At 39.4% G+C, this 23,308-nt stretch overlaps 1 protein-coding gene across 1 annotated transcript; it reads right to left on the bottom strand.

The window, feature by feature from the left end:
• Positions 1-6,636: 6,636 nt before the first annotated feature.
• gja1b (gap junction protein alpha 1b) lies at positions 6,637-15,009 on the bottom strand. The gene is made up of 2 exons (XM_058078491.1): positions 14,845-15,009; positions 6,637-11,621 (listed from the first exon to the last, which is right to left on the bottom strand). Exon 2 carries the CDS (start codon positions 11,608-11,610, stop codon positions 10,444-10,446), a length of 1,167 nt encoding a protein of 388 aa, XP_057934474.1. The 5' UTR covers positions 11,611-11,621; positions 14,845-15,009; the 3' UTR covers positions 6,637-10,443.
• Between the last annotated feature and the right edge of the window lie 8,299 nt (positions 15,010-23,308).

Below are 23,308 nucleotides of genomic sequence, written 5' to 3'. Positions count from 1 at the left end.
ACCCGAGCGCCAGTGGCCCCCAAGTACATTGAGTTTGAGACCCCTGATGTATATGTATATATATACACACACACACACATATATACATATATATACGTACATATATATACATATTTATATATATATATAAATAGATATTGTAAGTGTATTGTATTGTAAGTGTATATGTGAGAAACAATAATGTAACATAGTATGCATGTCTGAAATAAATTAAGAAGAAAGAAAGAATGAACTTTTATCACCGCTTTATCATCACTACCAATGTGGGAATAAACCAACTCCTCATCATTTCAGTCTGTTGGCTTTCTACCAGTATTCATTCATTCCTTCAATTTGCAGGCACAAATGTTGTGTTTAAGAGGTAACAAAAGTACTCGGAGGTGACTGTCTTTTATAGTATGTGCTAAATTATATGCAGGGTCATGTCCTCTGTATTTGCTCCTTACTACACAGGAGAACCACAAGTGAAGATTAGAGTGGAACGTTCACAATTGAAGGTCAAGTGTATCGTACAGACTGACTTCACTTGCTTTATAAAGAGCAGCACTTCAGCAAACAATCCAACAATGTCACAATTCTGAAGAATTCACTGAAAATACTACATGATGGCATTCCTGTAAGAAACTAGACATGCTTGGCCGTATATGAACACAATAATGTATAACTACACTAGTTCACAAAGTAGGTCAGTAAAAATGAAATGTATTTTGTATGACTCTGAATCTATGAGGGAAACTGTTCCAAAGCTAAATGAATATAATGGAAATATGTGAACATCGGCCAATAATTGGATGGATTTAGGGGAGGACCCACCTGTGCACACCAGTAACTCAAATCAGGGTCAAGGGTTAGCGAGGGAGAGCTAAGCATTGAGCTAAAAGGCCAAGCTGTCAAATTGATGCATGTTTACTAAAGTAATGAGGTTTGCCTACAAACAGTGCTTCCACACAGCAGCACCAGCTGGCGTTACATGTGGAAGATAAGCCAAAGCGATTCCCACAAAACCTTGTCTCGGAACACATCAAATCAAATCAACTTTATTTGTATAGCACTTTTCCTGCAAGGAGATGCAACACAAAGTGCTTTCCAGAATTAAAACAATTACCACAATTAAAAAGGAAAACAATGAAGAAAAAAGAAAGCCCCTCCTTCCCACCCTCCATACTAGACCCACACACACACACACACCCATCCACCCACACACACACACACGCAAGCACACAATCACCCACAGTAGGGAGACATGGCATGGTACTGAGGAACAAGGAAACGCCACCTTTGGGGCCGTCCACATTGGGAGAAGCTGCAGGCCGTGCCATCGGAGGACCAGCACCCGGGCCCTCCGACTCCGTTAGACGGGCGGACCCCCACATTAAAGGGAGGAACCCCCCAGCCGGCCGTGTCGAAGGGACCCAAGGATGGCACCCCCTCAGCATACCCAAACAGCCCCCAGTGTGGAGGACCCCCCTGAGGAAACACTGGAGTTAGAGCTAAAGACCAAGACCATAAAATAGGACTAAAAGATAAAACATAACACTGGAGTTAAAAACTGAAGATTAAGAGCATAAAATAGGACTAAAAAGATAAAAACAAAACACTGGAGTTAAAAGGTGAAGAATAAGAACATAAAATAGGACTAAAAGGATGAAAATATAATAAAAGCTTAACAATATTAGTTAAAAGCCTGATTAAAAAGGTGCGTCTTTAATCTTCTTTTTAAAATATCAACAGTCTCCGCAGTCCTGAGGCTCTCCGGCAGGCTGTTCCACAGGTGGGGGCCATAGTGGACATGGATAAACTGTAAATTTTTCTATTTATTAATGATAGGGGCTATTGGTCCCTTTGGGGGAAAACTTAAGACAACAATGGCCTCTCAGGTTCAAAAATTAGGCAATTTATAAAAAATAAACAAGGTCGATCTAAGTGATTTTTAAAAAAATCGTGGCTGCACCACTGCTATTGGCCATCCATCCATTTTCTATGCCACTTATCCTCACTCGGCTCACAGGAATGCTGGAGCCTATCCTAGTTGTCTTTAGGCAAGAGGCGGGGTACACCCTGGGTGGTGGTATAGGTGGTATAGAAAATGGATGTATTGATGTTATTATCGCTGTTGCGAGATTATTCAAACCTGCAATAAAGGCCTGTTGTTTAGGCAATTAAGTCTGATGCTTGTATGTCTCATCCAACATTACAGTAAGATTACTGACATCTAGTGACCAGTGTAGAATTTTACATATGGATCCCTTATATTTTAATATAATTATTGTATATTCTTATATTCTTTAATTCTTAATGTAACAATTTTTATGCTTTAAAATGCTTACTTTAGGCAAAAAAACAACAATCAACATTTGCAATAAAAACGACTGTTCTACCACATCAATTACTTTCAGCTCCAATAACTCTCCCCTTCTGTCTTTAACTGCTGTCGTTGTCTCGCGACAAAGCAAACTAACCGGCTAATAGGTTAATGAGAGTTGTGGTTGCTGAAATCATTCATTCATTCATTCATTTTTTACCGCTTATCCTCATGAGGGTCGCGGGGGTGCTGGAGCCTATCCCAGCTGTCTTCAGGCGAGAGGCGGGGTACACCCTGGACTTATCTCACCGTGAATTGTCCATCTTATTCTATACCACAGGATTTAATTCATACCCCTTTCCAGGCTGGGGAGGGGCAACAATAACATCACCTGTAACAACAGACCACCACTGTGCATGCAGTCAACAGTGGCATGTCCAACATGATAGAGTGAAAAAAAGTTATCCTCCCCATCGATATGGAAGTGGTGCATCTTTGGCTTCATTCTCTCACTGTTGCCAATCTTTCATTAAGAAAAGTAGCTGTTGGCTGTCCTCTAAGTCATTTGATGACTTAGAGGACGGCAATGGAGAACTTTTTAAAATGATCACAGTTGAACAGCAGTTAACAGACTGTGCTGTGTTTAAAATGACTAGTGTGGTTGGTGAGTAGCACTTTCTTCTGGTGAGTGTTCTTGTACTGTAATAGTAACTGAGAACATAGCAATACATTAGGCTCATCATGAGCCTGAATTTGTGCGAAAGGATTCTCCATCCACCCATTTTCTGTGCCGCTTATCCGGCGTACACCCTGATACGTGGGGTACACCCTAGATTGTTTGGGACCAGGATCTTGCACTTTTAAAAAAGGAAAAAAAGAAATAAAGAATAAGACAAAAATAAAACAAAATGCATTCCTATTACTGTCATAAAGTAACACATTTGTAAAAATACGTTTCACCAAAAATCTGCTGAACATGTATCGACTTTTGCAATGTTTTGTGTTTTTGTGTTCTGTGCATTCTTTAACTTTCCCATGGTGCTTGAATGGCAGCAGAACTGTCTGGGTAAATCACGCACACTGTAAGACTGGTGTGTTTGGAGATGGTTACTGAGGAGACAGAATGTAGGAGGCCTCTCTTTTGGTCTCTGATGTCTCAGCCTCTTGCTGAGTGCAGATGTGGATTCCCTGTCACACACGGATTTCACTATTTTTACAACACTTTTAAAGCCACACGAACTTTGATTCAGTTGATCCTCTATATATACTATATACTATATACTATATACATACATATATATATATATATATATATATATATATATTTGTATATATATATATATATGTATATGAATAGAAGTATCAGGCGTGTGAATACATTTTCAGCCAGTGTAAATAAGGAAAAAGCATATAAGACATTTCTCAGTTGCGCAGCTAATTGCAATGGAAGATCCTATGTCATGTCTTTGGGTCAAAGACATTAATAATTCATACGTTTCATAAGTTAGTTAAAATCAAAGTAATAGTTAAAAGTTCTAATAAAGATTGTTAAAAACGCTAAGGTTAAAAAATTTACAGAGTGAGACATCTTCTGAGTGCTCTCGCATATAAGTAAGCTTTGTCGTTGTCACTCGGTGAAAAGCAGACTGGCCTCACGGCAGAAACGAAGCGGAAAACCTTATAAAAACGCTGAAAGTTGGGAAATTCTTGGGAAATTATCGTCTTTGTAAGTATATTAGTGTATAAACTTACATAGATGCATTTTCTATTTCCAAAGTTGTACTTGTTTTGTCAAGTTTGCTAACTTCATGCTACTGCTAGTTTGCACATGCAGTTGGTGTAAGTGTGTTAGCTAACTGTTAGCTGATGTGTGTTTAGCCTGCAACATGAGCAGTATTGGAATTTTATTTTATTTTTTCTGTATGCTTCAGTTACCACTTATTTTTACAAGAACGCTTCATAAAGCAAGAAAAGCAAGCCTTGTTTGCGGAGTTTTCTTCATTGGTTCGCTGGCTGTCTAGCAGCATACAGACACATGTTGTGAGGACAGCACATCCTATATTTACTACTGATCAAAATTTTACGGCCGGTTCATCTTAAACAGGTTCTATGTAGAGCTTCAAAATGCAAATGGAGAAAATGGTAGTGCAACAATAAATAATTTGAGTGAACAATTTATTGTAAACAAACAAACTGAAATATGCTGTTTATCAGTTGATCCAGAGTTTAAGACTATAGCCTTTTAAAATGTAAAATCTTTCCAAAAATGTGGATTTAGGATTTTCTGTCAGTTATTCCCACTCATGATCTCTGGATGGTAAAGGCAAAAAAGCTTTCTTTCTTTGTGGGATTGTTGAACTGCATAAGCAAGGCCTCTCGCTGTCCACCATTGTTGCTAATATTGGACAGCAAGGCAGCCATTTGAAATGTTTTCTGATATACACTGCAAATTATTTTGCATACTAATAGTATATTACAAAATGTATAGTAAATAAATAATTAGCAGTGTATATTCCTGGAACCAGTAGACTTTTTTCCTAAAGACTTGAAATTATTTTATTAATTCATCATAATTAAATCTTAATTTCTGTTAGGGTTAGGGTGAGGAAAATTTTCAAATCCAACAAGCTCTACTTAGAACCTCCTTAAGATTCAATAGTGCATAATGTAAATTCTTAAAAATAAAATTTGATATATAAATCAATGTTTTGCCATTAACAATCATTGGTATTTCCACATGGATTGTTGAACCTAAAACTAACTTGTGAACATCTGAGTTAACATGTTGTCTTCCTTATATCGTCAGCTTATTATTTTTCATTGTTGAAATATTTCAAACAAATGTTTTATCATTTACTGAACCCTTTCCTTTACAGCCTACTGCAAAGCATGTTTTGAAAATGTTGGGTGAAGTTTGAAGAGCTCGGAGGACAGTCTTGAAGAAAGGAGCGTGCAGAGAGGAAACAGGAAAGAAAGGAAGCAAAGAGTAAGTTTATCATAGTCATATTAACTTTTTTTTGTCTCAAATTTGTAACTTTTTTTCTCCTAAATTTTGTTTTTTTTTAATTTTACATTTATTCTCACACGTTTAGGACTTTTTTCTTGTAAATTTAAGAATTTTTTTCTTGTGTATGTAAGACTTTTTCATGAATTTATGGGATTTTGTTCCTCATAAACTTGTAACTTTTTTCTCATAAATTTAGGAGTAATTCTTGTAAATGTAGTACTTTTAAGACTTTTTTTCATAAATTATCTTTTTTTGTCTCAAATTTTGTACATCTAGGACATTATTCTTATAAATCGAAGATTTTTTTTCATAAATTTTGGGAATTTTTCCTCATAAATTTGCCATTATTTTTTTGTAAATGTACATCTTTATTATTGTAAATGTGGCCTTAATACTGTCCTATCAATGTCCACCACCATCTACTGCAGTAATATCTAGTACTAATACTAAAGTAGTAGTATCTAATAGTAAAGGATACTAAAGGTGGTGGTTTGCTACAGTGATGTGTGGAACCGATGGAGCGATAATGGAGCGATAAAGGAGTGATAAAGGAGGGACGAGCGTACGTGGAGTGTCGTCTATATGGTGTGTTCGTTCGTTCAGCCGTCACACGCCTGGCGGGCGGGCGCTTCACCCCATCCCACTTTTCCCAAGCAGCTGATTAGTGGCCGCCAGTGATCTGAAGCCCCACCCTCCCTACTTCTTTAACCAAAGAAGACGTGTTTAGGAAAATAGACTTGCAATATGAGGTAAAACAACGTAATTTCAGTAGCACTGAGTTGAATATTGAAGCAGTATTTTTTTTTAGTTAGATAACTGAAGGGTGATAGATGAATGGGCTTCTTGGTATTCATAATATGAGAAACAAACTTTTTTGTCTTTTTTGGAAGTCATTTCTGTATACGTATAACAGTATAACTCACTAACTCAGCGCTAAAAATCATCACTTAACAATCAAAGGCTAACTAAGAAATATACGCGACAAGGACTAATAGAAGTTTAGATTGAAAAGAACACTATTTTAACTTTTCCCCATCTCGTATTGCCTTCCAGCAAAGCAGTTCATTGGCCACCAGAAGGAGCTTCCGCTAATTTTCCTGGGAGGCCAAAGAAATAGCTACCGTTTCCTCAATGACACGCAAGCAGCATTCCGTAAATTCCGTAAATAGCCATAGTCCTGAATTAAGAGATTAGAACATGGCCTTCAATTAGCCGCACCACTGTATAAGCTGCAGGGTTCAAAGTTTACCATTAATTAGAATAATAAACGTTGGAATAATATAATATTAAACCAAAACTGGACAACTGAATTGGAAAGAGACCCGGCTAGAAAAAAAAACATAATTTATTTTCAACATTAAGAATGAAGAAACATTTATTGGTTAAAATAGTTTTCACAGATATGATGAATGAGTGTTTGAGTTTGCTATCATGCACTTATACTGTACATAGATTAGCAATGTCTGATTTATTGTAACAAATGCATATTAACATCTGGCCCAGGACAGAGAAAAGCAGTAGTCGGTTGTCTGATATGAAGCACTGTAGTGATTTATGCATTCTAGAATAAATTAGCAACATGTACATCACTTTGTGGGTGCATTATATTAACATATTTCTCACCAACATATCAGTGCAAATGCCATTGTAGCTGAAAGACCCATGACAACACATGGAAGTACCGACAGAATGTGACAAATTTCTTCTAATGTTTGATAGTTGTGGTACTACATTGGCATACATTTTAATATAGTTGACTAAATATTAGTCCTGATCTATAAAGTCTTCTAGAAACTCACATTTTTCATTGTGACACAGTTAACTCGATTTACAGTACTAAGTAACTATTTCTCAAAACAAAAACAGCTAAAGAAATCATTCACTCAAATATGTAAAACAAAGAAAATCATTCCGTCTTTCCACCTCCGAGAAAGCAGGAAAAGGAAGTCCAAAGAATCATCCAATCACAGCCATTTGTTTGTGGTCACAACGGCTCGACCCCTGAAACCTGCCACTATCACATCCTCTACAAAAACACAAATGCATCCACAAACTTCAACATAAATTCAATGTTTTCCAGGAAAAAACAATCCAGACTGACTGATGATGTGACTGTAGACGTGACCAATAAATACAGTATACAACTAGAAGGGTTGGCCTGTATTCTATGGGTAGGAGATACTGAATAGTAGTCAATTATTGAACCAAGTGCTAAGTGTCCATGACATCTAAGCAATAAATATTTATCGATATCCCCAAACCCTGGCTAAGACACTCATAGAAATAAAACGGGTCAATCATGATAGGCTTTCTAAACGTCCACCTTTCAACTTGTGTTTGGATGATCCGTGTTGGGAACTACTGAACGTATTGTAAAGGATACCCTACATAGAACCTACCAATGTTTCTGATAATTTGTTGCTATGAAAGTTCTTTAAGAATCTAACTTTTTTTTTTATTAATGATAAAAGATATATTGTACCATTGTGTTATCCATACGAAGATCTGAAGAGCAATAATACAGTTATTGAAAATTTGTGGCCAATTTTGCATCTCTTTTGGGGTTGGTTGGATAATAGACAGAGAATGAAACTAACCTGTCCTTGGTGAAAACGTGAGCTTACTTACATAGACTAAGATCAAATACAAAAAAGATAATCTTGACCAGCGTGCACCACTGTTCACCTGCCTAACTGTCAATGCTGGACTAAGCGATACACAGTCAAACGTTTACGTACAGTCATCACAGGAATCAATATCAATTTCGGGCCCTTATTGATTTTGAAGTGTAATGTGATTCTACAACATGTATCTTTTTCAAGAACAAGAATTGGGCGCACTTTGAATTCATTCAAAATCGTCTCTAATATTCACATGGTCAAAATCATACACATAGGTTGAAACACCCACTAATAAATGACCTCATCACGTTTCACCTCAACCAGACAATTTTTGGATGAAAACTAAACTTCTGGGGCGGCACGGTGGTCGATTGGGCTCAATTCCACCCTAGACCATCTCTGTGTGGAGTTTGCATGTTCTCCCCGTGCATGCGTGGGTTTTCTCCGGGTACTCCGGTTTCCTCCCACATTCCAAAAACATGCTAGGTTAATTGGCCACTCCAAATTGTCCATAGGTATGAATGTGAGTGTGAATGGTTGTTTGTCTATATGTGCCCTGTGATTGGCTGGCCACAGTCCAGGGTGTACCCCGCCTCTCATCCAAAGACAGCTGGGATAGGCTCCAGCACCCCCGCGACCCTCGTGAGGAAAGAGAATGAAAATGAATGAATTAATCAATTAACTAAACTTCTGATATCAGCTGTTGATTTGAGGAGGTAGGAGGTAGTTCTTCTTTTTTATTCCAATCACTAGCCACGTTTACATGAGGACTTATTCTGTTTCTGAATGGAATCTTTCCGAATGACCTTTCCGAAAGCAATGGTATACATGGAAAGGAACATTCCAATCTCGTGTCTACATGCGCCGCTATAATCAACCAGAATAGTTAATGTGGCATGCCCAGTAAAACGTAAACACCAACATCACGTGATACCGACTTCCTCCAGTTTTTCTTTCACTTGTTGGAATAACTCCGTTATCCATCCATAACTCCATTTTTTAAAATTGAAGAACGTCTGGAGCTGCGTGTTACGTCATATCTCAGCATTCGCTGAAAGAACGCACCCGGGAACAGGAAAAGATAAAGTTCAATCTTGCTAATATTTTATAATTAAGCACAGCACATGTTTTATATAGATATGTATTTTCTTTTTTAATAAAAGTGGACTTGTGAATGGCGTATAGAAGGGTTTAGATTCTGTTCCACAGATGGCGCTAATGCACACGAAAGCTGCTTGCCAACCGCCAATAAACAACAGAAGAAGAAAAACACCACAAAGAAGAACGCAGTCTGACAACTTTCCTTTTGAGCGGGTACAAGATACCTCAATCGGATTAGGGAAAGGAATATTCCACCCCTGGGACACCCATTATATATTCATTCGGATTGCCACTTTTCTTTGGGAATGAGGTGTATACAAAGGTTACATTCTTTCCGTTTGAGCAAATAACCCGAATGGAATTGGAATATTTGGGTCCATGTATACGTGGCTACTGTGTATCAGTGTACCAGATACAGTTGCACCTCCAAACATACTTTTAGTCATTATGGACAAAGAATTTAAAATTTGCCTCATCTAGCATTTGTCCAGAAGACATTTAGTTTGTCCATGTGGACAGCTTCAACATTGAGTCAGCCTGGAAGGTGTTGATTCCAGGCACCGTGTACCACTTGTACTCTGGTGTTTCAACAGTTTCTACTTCATGGTAGGACTGAGTCTTGGTGATTCCTGGATTGTTCCTGAACATCTTAACTATTTATTTTCATTTGAGGGAACGGAATGGATCTTCTCCCAGACTTTGGCAAAGTGCTGACACATCTAAATAAGATGTACTGTATGGATTGAAGTGAAATTATCTGAAGTGATGATTTAAAAAAAAATCTGTAGTCACTGAAAAATATATTCAAAAGACTTTCCCAAATCTGTAAATCTACAATTTGCCTTCTTACATCTTCACGGAGTTCCTTGGACTTTCACAAACACATTCAGTCAATCATAATCACCGATGAGAACGAACACAGCTTGGTCTTGTTAAGGTCAAATAAAAACCATCCTACAACCTTCGGCTTCTACTACTTATATATCGGAGCTCTCACGGAGCCCTAATTACCCTGTGTAAATTAGAGAAAATCCAAACTAAATTTAAAATTGTGCAGTGAAATCTTGTTTCCAAGAAAAAAACACAGAAGCTCTTCATCCCGCTGTAGAAAAAGAAAACAATACACTTTAAGGGCTGAAAATGAATAAGACATGCATGCCCATGATGTGTGTATGTAAACTTCTGTATGGTAAAAGTCGTCCAAATATGCAACTTGTGCCTTTTTAACAGTGTTACATAACAAGTTTAATGTCTCTTGCTGAACTAAGAGTCTATGATGACAACAGTAACTGAGGTTAGTCCCCACCTCCTATTTCAACCTAAGTTATTGGGGTTTCCTGATTCTTAGGCTGCAGCCACGCCTGCTCTCAGCCAGGTAGAGGTGAGGGAGGAAGACGTAGAGGAATCAGGGTTTACACATCCAAGTCATCTGGCCGGGCCCGACTGCTCATGCGGCTGCTGGCCCGGCTGCAGGGCCTGGCATCCATCAACGCCAGCGGTTGCAACTCATGTCCCACTGATGAGGACAATTTCTTATGCTCGTGCGTGTCGTCAGGGAAGTCAAAGGCTTGTGCATGGGAGTTTGAAATTGTGCTCCCGCCGCCATTCTGACCAAGCCTATTCTGCTCTGTGGAATAGTTGGCCCAGTTCTGCTCATTGGCCTGTTTGTTAAAATTACGACATGAGCCGGTCCCCCGCTCTCCTGTGGCCAACTTGTAACCTGGGGGGGACATGGGTGAGAGCGGGGCAGTCGGGGAAGAGCAACCGTTGTAGAAGGCGTACTTAGCTGCAGGGAGATCTTTGGGGGTTGGACTCAAAGTGCCTCCGCTTGGGTAGAGCGTGGGCTGCTGTTTGCCTTTCACGCGATCCTTGATCCTCTTGAAGAACACATAAAAGAGTTCTATGACGTTGAGGAGCAGAGACACCAGCGAGACCACCAGCATGAAAATGATGAAGACCGTCTTCTCTGTGGGACGGGACAAGAAGCAGTCCACTCGATGTGGGCACGGGGACCTCTCGCAGGTGTAGACCGCAGACAGGCTGAAGCCGTAGATGTACCACTGGATGACAAGGAAGCCCACTTCAAACAAGGACTTGAAGAAAATACTGACAATATAGGTTCTGAGCAGGGCCCCTTTCATCTTGACTTTGCCATGCTCGTCAATGCCATATTTCATCTTTTTCATTTCAATTTTCTTCAGTGGGAGGTCGACATCTCCTCCGTCGTTTTGCACAGCTTTAAGCTCTTCCTCCTTCCTGTTCAGCTTCTGCTCCTTTCTGTTCAGGTAGAAGACGTGAGCGAGATAAAGCAGCGTCGGGGTCGACACAAAGATAATCTGGAGGACCCAGAATCGAACATGGGAGATGGGAAAGGATTTGTCATAGCAGACGTTCTCGCAACCGGGTTGTTGGGTGTTGCATTTGAAGGCAGACTGCTCATCTCCCCAAGCGGATTCTACCGCCGTGCCCAGGACCAGGATCCTGAAGATGAAGAGGACAGACAGCCAGACTTTCCCTCCGGCAGTCGAGTACGCCTGGACTTTATCCAGCAAACGACCAAGAGCGCTCCAATCGCCCATCCTGAAGGAGCCTGAGCAGATGAAAGAAAAACACATTCAAATCAAACTTTATTTCACATCAAAATGGGACAAACCGTAGCAGCACTCTTTTCAGGACAAAATAGACACATTCTGGACAGAGAAAACAAATGGTTCAGAATTTGTGCCATTAAAGATTATACTGCTTTTCTGTTACTACGAACATCTGTCCGTATATTAGAGCATAATGGTCACGGAAAAAATACATTGACTCATCATTTTGGAAAGAAATGCCACAATCTCATACCAACAACTGTTTATAGAAGTGCAGTTATTTATACAACATTGTTTATGACGTTGTTAGTTGATATTAGGGATGCTCCGATCAAACGTCCTTTGATAAATGTTGGACCATTTTTGTAAAAAAAACACGTGATCGGCATATGCTGATGAACGCCTTTGCGATGGTAAATCCTCCATGTCTGCTGTGTCATGTAGTGTCGGCAACAAAATGTGTTTCGTATTGAGCTTAACTCCAATCGATACCATGTTTGATCACTCCCTTGCCACACTATTGCCGTTGGACTTTTCTTGCATCTTTGTTTACGTAGTCTGACCAGCGGCAGCTAGCTCCGAGCTAGCTAGAGTTATCTACCCAGCTTCTGGTTCTCAAACTTCTACTGTGACTTTTTATCATAGCGGCACAGACAAGCAATGCTATTAGTTCAGAACTCGTTTTTGTCCCACGGGGAAGCCACAAGTGGATATCACTTTCAGGGAAAGTATCATCAAACACCTTTACTCTCTTGTACTAATGATGTCCTCTCCTCAAACCACAATTTGTGATATTATGCCAGGGATGCCATAGCTCACCAAAGGGTCAAAGAATATTTGCTTCAACCAACAGTAGCTTTTTATTATTTTTATTTTATTTTTTACAACTTTTTACCTTTAAATAATGATAAATGAGCACAAAATAGCATGAAGAAGATGGCCACGCTGTTTGATGGAGACATGCTTGGTAATAAAGTCGTGTACAAATGTCATAAATAAAACACAAATAGTGGACAACTCCAGTAGTGGTGAACGTTGAACACATGGACACTTATTTATTCTGTTGTAAATTGAGCAGGACATATTTCTATTTATTTCTATTCTATGTTTTCTTATCTTGAGCTAAAAAATAATTCTTGAACAGTTTATTTCCCAACTATTCTTATTTGTCTAAAAGCAGGCATTAAATTAAATTCAGGTTTGTGTCAAACATCACAAAAATCACCTCACAAAAACAACAATCAGCCCAAAAGTTTATTTTTAACAATCACCTGTTTGCCAGGGGCCCTTGGAATTGTCTAAGGTTGCCTCTGATCCATACCACTCATCATAAATACATTAAAAACTGTGATTGGTATCGGACGATTTCACTCATGGATGATCGGTATCGGAATGGCGGCGTGAAAACCCTGATTGGATGCCCAGTTCTTATGGTTTAATGACAATGCATTCTCCCCATAGAAAAATAAAGGGATTTAGATCCAGATCCAAATAGTTGGCACCCCAGTATAGCTGGAGTCACATGAGAGGATTTAACGGTTTTTCTGCTGTGCACGTTTCAGAACTTGCTTGACCCCAAAAGTCTAAGTAAATGCTTTTGCGTCAACATCAAACGTCATTTCTCCTTCTTGGTTGAAGGCTTCTGTAAATGAACAAGAACAAGATGAGAAAAGGTGCCAAACACTGCTGTGATTGCCAAGTTCTCCATCGTGAGCTTGCAGAAATAAAGCTGCTGGAGAATGTGAAGCAGTGTGGGACGCTAAAGTGGATGTTGAACAGACCGGAAAACCCTGCTGAGAGCCGCTTTGCTCACACTGCCCTCCTCTAAGCTTGCACTTGGATTTCAACCTAATTATTGACCTAACATGCGTGGCTTTGGACAGAGAAAGAACAACAAACATGTTATTATTCTTTGATGTAGTGATCAGAATCATGTTGTCAGGTCTGCAAAGATGGAGGTTCAATTCCAATCGCTCACGTTACTTGTTCTCCTTCCACCACAAACTACTACAAAGACTCAATCAACTGCACCCCTGCTGGTTGCAGACACAAAGTGCACTCATTTTCTCTCTTTGAGATGGGATGAATGAATTGAATTTATTTCAGTTATTAACAACAGATGATCATTTATTATGTTACAGTGGGCTCCAAATACTCATATTACATACTCATACTCGTTTATACATTTAGGTGACATTTCTTGCATTTTGATGTTTTTTTTATGTTTTGTATTATCCATTATTTGGAGGGAATCTTTGTGGCGCTAGGGCAGAACAGGAACAACACTATTACCAATTTAAAGAGGACATTTAAAAACTTAACTACGACTGTAAATTGGTAATTGAAACCAAAAATATATATACATAATCAGAATCATTAATAACGATACACCAATAACAATAAACAATATGATACAAGTCACTGTCATATTGTTCATAAGCCCCCTCATTGTTTTCAACTTATTACAAAGTCCCGCCACTTTCTACATGAGTGACTTTGTGCTAAATGATGAAGACAGCACAGAACAAAAGAGTCAACACAATGTCCACTTGGACAAGACAGGATATGAATGGGGAAACATTCCCATTTCAGGCTTCCTGCTTTTCTGGAGCGGCCCGGACAGTCCTTCAGAGATTTGTCAAAGCTTTAAGGTTCAAATCTTTCAGGTTAAGAAGGACAAGTTAAAAGTTTGCCAAGAAAAATGTTTGTTTAATTTATTCATTCATATTCTTGTTTATTTCACAAAAGCACATATTGTTTAGAAACTTGATATAATAATTTCACATTTACAACCTTCAAGTATAAAATAAAATAAAATAAAATAAAATAAAATAAAATAAAATAAAATAAAATAAAATAAAATTAAATTAAATTAAATTAAATTAAATTAAATTAAATTAAATTAAATTAAATTAAATTAAAATACCATTTAAAACTTTCTAAAGTAAATGATTATCACTTTCACATTAAAAACCTTCGAAACTAAATGCCCATCAAATATCACATTTAAAGATTTCTAAAGTAAATTATTATCTAATATGAAATATGGAAACTTTCTAAAGTAAGATATGACCAAATTATTGATTAAATGGCCAGTAAATATCACCTTTCTTTAATAGCCATCAAGTATTAAAAATCTATCAAGAAAAAGACCATCTAATATCACTTTTTAAACTTTATGACGTGACCATTAAATATCAAGTTTAAAGTTTTCCAACTTACCTGGAAAGTTCCAGAGAAGGAAAAACAAAACCCAAGTTGAATTCTTCTGTCAAGTTAGTGAGAAAGTTTCCACAGAAGTCGTCCTGCAAGTTTGGGATGAGAGGAAAGTGAGCCCAACTTTTCCAAGTTGTCTTATAAGTGTCCCGTCCCACCAGTCAGCTGACCTTGACGTCAAACGTGCCCCCACGCCCCCACGCCAGAAAACTCATTTTTTCTTGCTCAGATGCCAGAGCCAAAGTTTAACAAGTGATGTAAAAACAACAACTTTTTATCTTCATGTATGTATGTTTAAAACAAACATTCAAACAAGGAAAGTGGCCTACTTGAATTCAATGAAATTCAACTTGGAAAGGTTTTTACAGCTGAGAGACATTTTCCCCTGATCTATTACTGATCTTACATTAAACGATATTTATATGTAAATGTATGGATCATATGCAACGATGTAAACTGAGTGTTGCAACATTTGAAAGGATTGCTCGAATAGCTTCAGTTTCCGTGAGCGGGCGTGTGCTGCCATCTACTGGTCAAAATACAGATCATCAATACTGTGGTCTTCGTTGTACCAACCGATTAGAAGTAATAGAATGTATTTTTAAATGAATAAATACACACTCTGAGCTGGTGTTGGTAGTATGTGTTTCAATGGTTTTTGGCGCCATCTGGTGGTAGGTTGAGAATCGCAACCCGTAACAGGAAGTTATTTATTTATTTATTTATTTTTATTTATTATTCATTCATTTATTCATTCATTCATTTTCTACTGCTTGTCCTCACGAGGGTCGCGGGGGTGCTGGAGCCTATCCCAGCTGTCATTATAATTTTTTAAATATATATTTTATTACAAATTTCAATTACAAAACAGTATAAGCAGAATTACAGGAAAGTGCAATTCTACAGAACAATAACAAATAAGAAAAAGTAAATAAAGAAAGGAATGTGCCAGGAATATTGCTTAAAAAAAAGAGTACAACCAATATTAAAACAATAGAAAACATGTCACTTAAGCTTGTGCTTCATATGAATTGTTTTTAGAACGTGTCACGGTTCGGCTGGAGAGCTTTAAGGTTCGACCCCAGGGCCCCGTTTCACGAAGCAGGTTTAGTGAAAACTCGGAGTATGTTAACCCTGAAATGAGGGAAACTCTGAGTTTTCCGTTTCAAAAAGGGAGGTAAGTCAAACCAGAGACAGAGGAGTAACTCCAGCCTGTTTCACAGAGAGAGGTAACTTAACCTCGGTGTCAGTTACTATGGCAACAGACTCTGTGAACATAACCTGGTCGGGACCAGGTTTTCTTCAATGAACCTCGAGTTTCTTTCTGTCTCCGGTGTGATTCATTCATTGTCGCGCGTGTTTAAAGCCAGTTTGGTCGTTTTTCATAATCACCATCACCAACAGCAGTAAAATAAACAGAAAGACAAAATAAATTTTATTTGGTCTTCTTTATTTCCTACAAATAAGAAAAAAAATGGTTTCTTACTTTTTAATTGTTACAATCATCAATACAATTCACCTATGACCATGCACCCACCTCTAACTTGTGTTTTAATAATTCAATTTCCAGATCCGTTTTAGTTATCTGGCGGTCCAGCAGCACCATTTCTTTTTCTGTTTTTTGTACTGTTTTTAATAAATGCACTTTGTAGATTTCTTTTAGTGGTAGCTGGGAACACATAAGGATGACATTATACAGTTGCACATGAATTCCACTGAATTAACCTCTGGAATTTACTGAATACATATCTCACTGTGTCAATCTGTGCTGTGGAGGTTGAGGGACCCTCTTCCTGCTGCCCAGCCATGCTCTGCTAAAATGGATAAGAATCCGTTAATACTTCAGTGTAGGCTAAAAGTCACTATAATCCACATGTAAACACATGTGAATGGAGAGGAAATCAGTAACATCAAGATTTTACCTCTGTAGGCCTCTCAGGCTCCCTCTCAGACACCACAGAGAAGGCAGCAGACATTGTGGTCCCATCATCTTCATCATCCTGTTTAGAGTGTTGTGTTTCACTATGCTATACTTTAAATATGGCATAATCTCTGGACTATTGGCTACTTACAGTTAAAGTGGCACATGGATCCACTAGACCAAGTACGTCTTCAGAATCTGTTGAGACAAAAGAAAAACACATGAAAGGGAAATTAACATTGAACTATAGGCCCAAAAGAAGTTTGAGGCCTAGGCCTATTGCATCTTATCAAGGCTGGTGGCTCCTGTGTAATCATGTCCGAGGATGAGGTTCCTCCAGGGATCCCCTCTGCGACTGGCCTCCCGACAGTCTGACTCATGGCCAGCTCCTCTGCCTCGGTCAGACGTGGTGGGGGTGGTCCTCCGCCAGTTTTGCGGGCAGATGCCCGCTTTCTGTTGGCTGAGTAGAAGTTAGATGTTGCTTTTCATATGTCTGATTTAACTGTATACAGGCGAGGACATTTATGTGTGTGAAAACAATATTATGTTGGAGATAATGCACACTGAAACAGCTGCTGAATGATATTTAGTGGTAAACATGATTAAAAAAAGGCACCCTGACTGTTATGCTGAGGGCTTACCTGTTTGAACAATGTTTTTATATTTCATCTTCAGCTGCTTCCACGTTCTTTTTTCGCCGGTGGGATTACATCTAAGTGACATAAATTGTAGCTGTAACACCATTCTACTTGTTTGCATCTGTAGCCTAATATTATTGTGATTGCATAAATGTATATAATAAATTTAAACTTACGCATTGACTCGAGCACTAATCTTCTCCCACGCCGACTCGCGTTCTTTCGCTGCTGCAGCCGTGTTGCTTTTCTTTTTAAAAACGCTTTCAATGTTGCTTTTCTTTTTAAAAACGCTTTCAATGTTGCTTTTCTTTTTAAAAACGCTTTCAATGTTGCTTTTCTTTTTAAAAACGCTTTCAATGTTGCTTTTCTTTTTAAAAACGCTTTCAAATTTGCCGTATGACCGCATTAATATATCCAGTTCCAGAGGACTGAAATACGACGATCTTTTCTTCTCACTCGTTGCCATGGTGAATCGAGGGAACAGGGCTCCATTGATCAGGGCTTTTTAAAGTCGTGGTGCACGCGCTTAACTCAGAGTGAACAAACTCTGTGTTGATTGAACCAATTGAAATCACCTGTTCTGAAACCCGTAAGTCAGAGTTTCCTGTCTCAGAGTAGATCAACTCAGAGTTCAGGGTTAGACTCCAGAGTTGGTTGAACCTGCTTCTTGAAACGGGGCCCAGGATGCAGAGAGCAGGACCAATAGCAGGTAAATAATGTTTATTGCGTGCAATAATTGCAGCAGCAGGAAAAAGCAACTCAGGTAGCTGACAGACAAACAACAATGATCCAACAAAGGGAGACGCACACACCTGAACTAAATAGAGAGGACAAATTAGGGACAGGTGTGGGTGGCTATGGCAACGAAGGCAGAGAAGGCAAAACAGGAAGTCAAATACAAAATGAGAGCGTCCAAAAAGGGAAACAAAAGCCCAGACAGGGAACATAGACAAACTGTCACACAGGAACCCACACAGGGCGTGACAGAACGTTCTCCAATGTATGAAAGCTTTTCACCACTTTTCTGTTTTTGATTATCAGCTTCAGTGATTCATATAATATTTTCAATTCAGAAGAAAACTGGTGAATATTTGGCTTACATAACATCACTCTGGATTTGTGAATATGGAATTTTCTAATTCATTCATTCATTCATTTTCTACCGCTTTTCCTCACGAGGGTTGCGGGGGGTGCTGGAGCCTATCCCAGCTGTCTTCGGGCGTAAGGCGGGGTACACCCTGGACTGGTCACCAGCCAATCACAGGGCACACATAGACAAACAACCATTCACACTCACATTCATACCTATGGACAATTTGGAGTGGCCAATTAACCTAGCATGTTTTTGGAATGTGGGAGGAAACCGGAGTACCCGGAGAAAACCCACGCATGCACGGGGAGAACGTGCAAACTCCACACAGAGATGGCCGAGGGTGGAATTGAACCGTTGTCTCCTAGCTGTGAGGTCTGCGCGCTAACCACTCGTCCACGGTGCAGCTCTTTGCATATGACAGAGTTTTTAAAATAAATACATAAACTATGGTTAAAGTAAAGTGACATTTACTATGACACACTAATCAAAAAATGCATTTCAAAATATAAAATGATATATAATAATATAATAATTGCCAAATACTTTATTAATTAGCTTCACAACACATACGTATATGTGTTCATTCCACCAAAGGAGATATGTCATGTTACACACATTGGTATGGGAAGAGACAATAAATATCAGGATATCGGTTATCAGTAAAAAAAAAAAAAAAAAATCCAATACCGGACATCCCTACTCATAATAGATGACAAAATGATCTGGAAATGTCACATTAGAGATACACAATAAAGTGTCAAAAATGACATAAATACTGAATGAAACAGAAGACAAACAGATGCCAACAGATGTCTTACCCCTCTTAATCCCTCTCTCTTTCAAATTAGCAGCACTTTGTGTTGGAAAAAAAACTAGGCACATAATTTCATAATATATATCAAGTAATAAATATAAAATAATTTAATAGTAGAAGCAGCAGTGGATACATGACCTCCAGTCAGATGTTTGAAGGACTGTGAAAAGTGTGGGAAACACTGTCCTATTATATTACTTATTCAATCAATAAAAAACACCTCTTGTCTGCGCTCAGTTTCAAATTGGGCACAACAGGAAAACCAGAGTCGCCTCCGGGGGAAAAACAAGCAATTGTGAATCTCAGAGAGGATGGAAAATCAATCAGATCCATTACACAAATGTTGGTCATCGCCACTACAACCGTTTGGAATGTCCTGGAGAAGACAGAAACCCCTGGTGGTACGAAGTAACAGACATGGAAAAAGTAAACCAATGCTTCTCAAAAATAGTGGGGCATCGTCACAATCAACACGCATTCCCACCTGCCCCGCATCTACCCTTAACTGACATCACAACCTGGATGGAACACAATTTCCTGAAACTTAACAGTGACAAAACAGATATTATCATCATTGGTCCCAAAAACTGCAAAAAAGGTCAGTAAGGATAATTCATAATGCCGCCTACAGAGAACATACAAACTCCTTATTTCTAAAATCACAAATACTTCAACTTGCTGATATAGTTCATCTTCAAACAGCTAAAATAATGCATAAGGCTAAAAATAAGCAATTAGCTAAAAATGTCATCCAATACTTCTCTACAAGAGAGGAGAAATATGATCTCAGGGAAGAAGTACATTTGAAACACTTCTATGCTAGGACTACGTTATGCTAGCCATAGCATTTCAGTATGTGGAATCAAACTATGGAATGGATTGAGTAAGGAAATCAAACAATGCACAACGATGAGCCAATTCAAGAAACAATACAAGCAGTTGATGTTTGCTAAATACAAGGATGAAGAGTCTTGAACCAGTCATGATGTGCTATATATATCACTATATTGACACGCACTATGGTACCCATTATGGCATTGGATGCTCATATCACCTCCTACGAGGTACGTGATAAAAATGAAAAAATTAAAATTAAAATTAAAATTATTTTTTTTAAAAGCTTAAACTGTATTAGGAAAGCAGGAAGTGAACAAATGTAACAGTTAGTGATTGTAAAAGTACCAGATGGAGGGGTAGGATTTAATAAGCTTTGCTTCTTCCTACTCCTTTTGGACATGTGGAACTGGGAACTGATTATGGGATGCACTCAATTGGAATCTGATGCATGTTCAAATGAAACAAAACCATTACCATTACCATTACCATTACCATTATCATTCCCAAAAACATCCCAACACCCACCCATAACTTCTGTCTCAACCTCGACATCGCTACCCTTATTCCATCCCCACTCATCTGCAACCTTGGTATCCTCCTAGACCCCACCCTTTCATTTGAACCCCACATCAAACAGTTAACAGACTGCATTCTTCCATCTTAAGAACATAGCCCGACTCCGTCCATCACTTTCATTCTCTGCCGCTGAATCCCTGATCCATGCATTCACTCATTCCATGCATCACCTCCAGAATGGACTACTGCAACAGTATTCTATACGGTACACCTTCCAAAACCCTCAACAAACTACAATATATTCACAACTCCGCTGCCCGCCTCCTCACCTCCACCCGCTCCCGTCAACACATTACCCCTGTCCTTAAAAACCTCCACTGGCTTCCTGTCACCCAACGTATCCATTTCAAAGTAAAAGTACATTTATTATTATGATTATTATTATCCAACCCCAACCCTCTCATCACCATAATGGGCAAAGGGAGAAGGAAGTGGAGGAAGAAGAAAAAAAAGGAGCGGTTGTCCAACCTGAAGCTCACCCATTGCCGAGAACCAAGACCCATATGCACCTCTGGCACAAAGACCCAAGAGAATCAGGCCCCAACCCCAGGTTGGCCCACAACAATTCCCAGGCATAAACCCCTGAGCAACAAGTAACTCTGCCAAAGGAACGTGATTGGGGCGATATCTCAAACATACCCTTACATCAATAAAAACATCAAATAAAATAGGATAGGGAACTAATTCATGAAAAGAGAGAGAAAAAATGTAATGAAAAAATAACACAAACTGAGGTGAGATATCGTTGCAGAGGCAGCCAGGAAAAACCATCTGCTCCCCCCTGCTGTTGCGTGGCATCACACGGGATGCAGTGGGAAACGGCGGGACAGAGTGGGACCAAATGGGATGTGATGTGAGCACGTCGCTGCACATATCTTCAGGTGTCAGGTATTATAGTTTAACCAAGATGATACTTTTATTACCCTATGAGTTGGCATCCATTACACATACACACAGCATTTATATTTGTTCTATTCTGCTATTATTCATTCATTCATTCATTCATTCATTCATTTTCTACCGCTTATCCTCACGAGGGTCGCAGGGGGTGCTGGAGCCTATCCCAGCTGTCTTGGGGCGAGAGGCGGGGTACACCCTGGACTGGTGGCCAGCCAATCACAGGGCACATATAGACAAACAACCATTCACACTCACATTCATACCTATGGACAATATGGAGTGGCCAATTAACCTAGCATGTTTTTGGAATGTGGGAGGAAACCGGAGTACCCGGAGAAAACCCACGGAGATGGCCGAGGGTGGAATTGAACCGTGATCTCCGAACTGTGAGGTCTGCGCGCCAACCCCTCGTCCATGGTGCAGCTCTTTGCATATTACAAAGAGTTTTTAAAATATAGTCACTGAGTGAGTGGAAGGGTTGCCGACCCCTGGTCTACAGTATATGTGCCCTATGATTGGCTAGCAACCAGTCCAGGGTGTGCCCGCCTCCTGCCCAAAGTGAGCTGGTATAGGCTCCAGCATACCCCAACAAGCCTCATGAGGAAAAGTAGTTTAGAAAAAGAAAGAATGAATAGCACATACAAATTTGACCAATGACCTAGAATTTGAGTTATTATCTTGTAATAGCTGGCAAAAAAATGCCTGATCAATATCATATTGTACTCTTATACCTCACAAAGGAGCCAATATGTCTGACTTGAGTCCTTCTCATTGTAGTTTCAAGCATGCGAAAGATGAGGTTTCAAGGTTTCAAGTCACACAGAATTATGTTAGGACTTGAGATCAATAATGTCACGGTTCGGCTTCATTGCTTTACGGTTCGACCCCAGGATGCAGAGAACAGGACCAAGTGCAGGTAAATAATATTTATTCTGTGCATTAATAGCAACAGAAGAACAAAGCAACTCAGGTAGCTGACGGACAAACAATAATGATCCAACAAAGGGGAGCTGCACACACCTGAACTAAATAGGAGGACAAATTAGGGACAGGTGTGGGTGACCATGGCAACTAAGGCAGACAGGGCAAAAGAGGAAGTCAAAATACAAAAAGAGTTCAAAACGGAAACCAAAGCCCAAGAAGGTAACTTAAACCCAAACTGTCACTTAGGAACCCACACAGGGCGTGACAGTACACCCCCCTCAAGGACGGATCCCAGACGTCCAAAACAGTTAGAAGTCAAAGAGGGACGGGTGGTGGGGGGACCGGAGGTGGGTCGCCGACGAGACACCTCTGGGGGTCGGCCGGGGCGGCAGGCCCGGCGGAGCCAGCAAGACCCCTCCACGTGATGGAGGGAATGGTTGGGTCGGTATACACCCTCCGGGGGGCGCCCTCGACCAAGCGCGAGGTAGGCATCCTCAGGCGGGCGCCCTGGGTGTAGAACCAGGTCGTGTTAAACGTGTTAAACATGAATCATGACTCGGCTGTTGATACTATATACTGTATATATCAGGATAAGCGGCATAGAAAACGAAGTCTCATAACTCACTTTGTAATGCTCCAAATTAATTCACACTCAGTTGCGCGAACCTGTGCTTTTGTTTACAATAATACCAGCATATTGAATTAGTTATTAAATACAATATGAGCGCATTACAATATCATCATCACACCTATTTTCTAATCAATTA

The sequence above is a fragment of the Doryrhamphus excisus genome, chromosome 1 (assembly GCF_030265055.1).
Source record: "Doryrhamphus excisus isolate RoL2022-K1 chromosome 1, RoL_Dexc_1.0, whole genome shotgun sequence".
Taxonomy (NCBI): Eukaryota; Metazoa; Chordata; class Actinopteri; order Syngnathiformes; family Syngnathidae; genus Doryrhamphus; species Doryrhamphus excisus.
This window is presented reverse-complemented; position numbering and strand designations above follow the sequence as displayed.

Coding starts and splice junctions, on each gene's coding strand:
- gja1b (XM_058078491.1), bottom strand. CDS start 11,610: ATGGGCGATTGGAGCGCTCTTGGTCGTTTGCTGGATAAAGTCCAGGCG.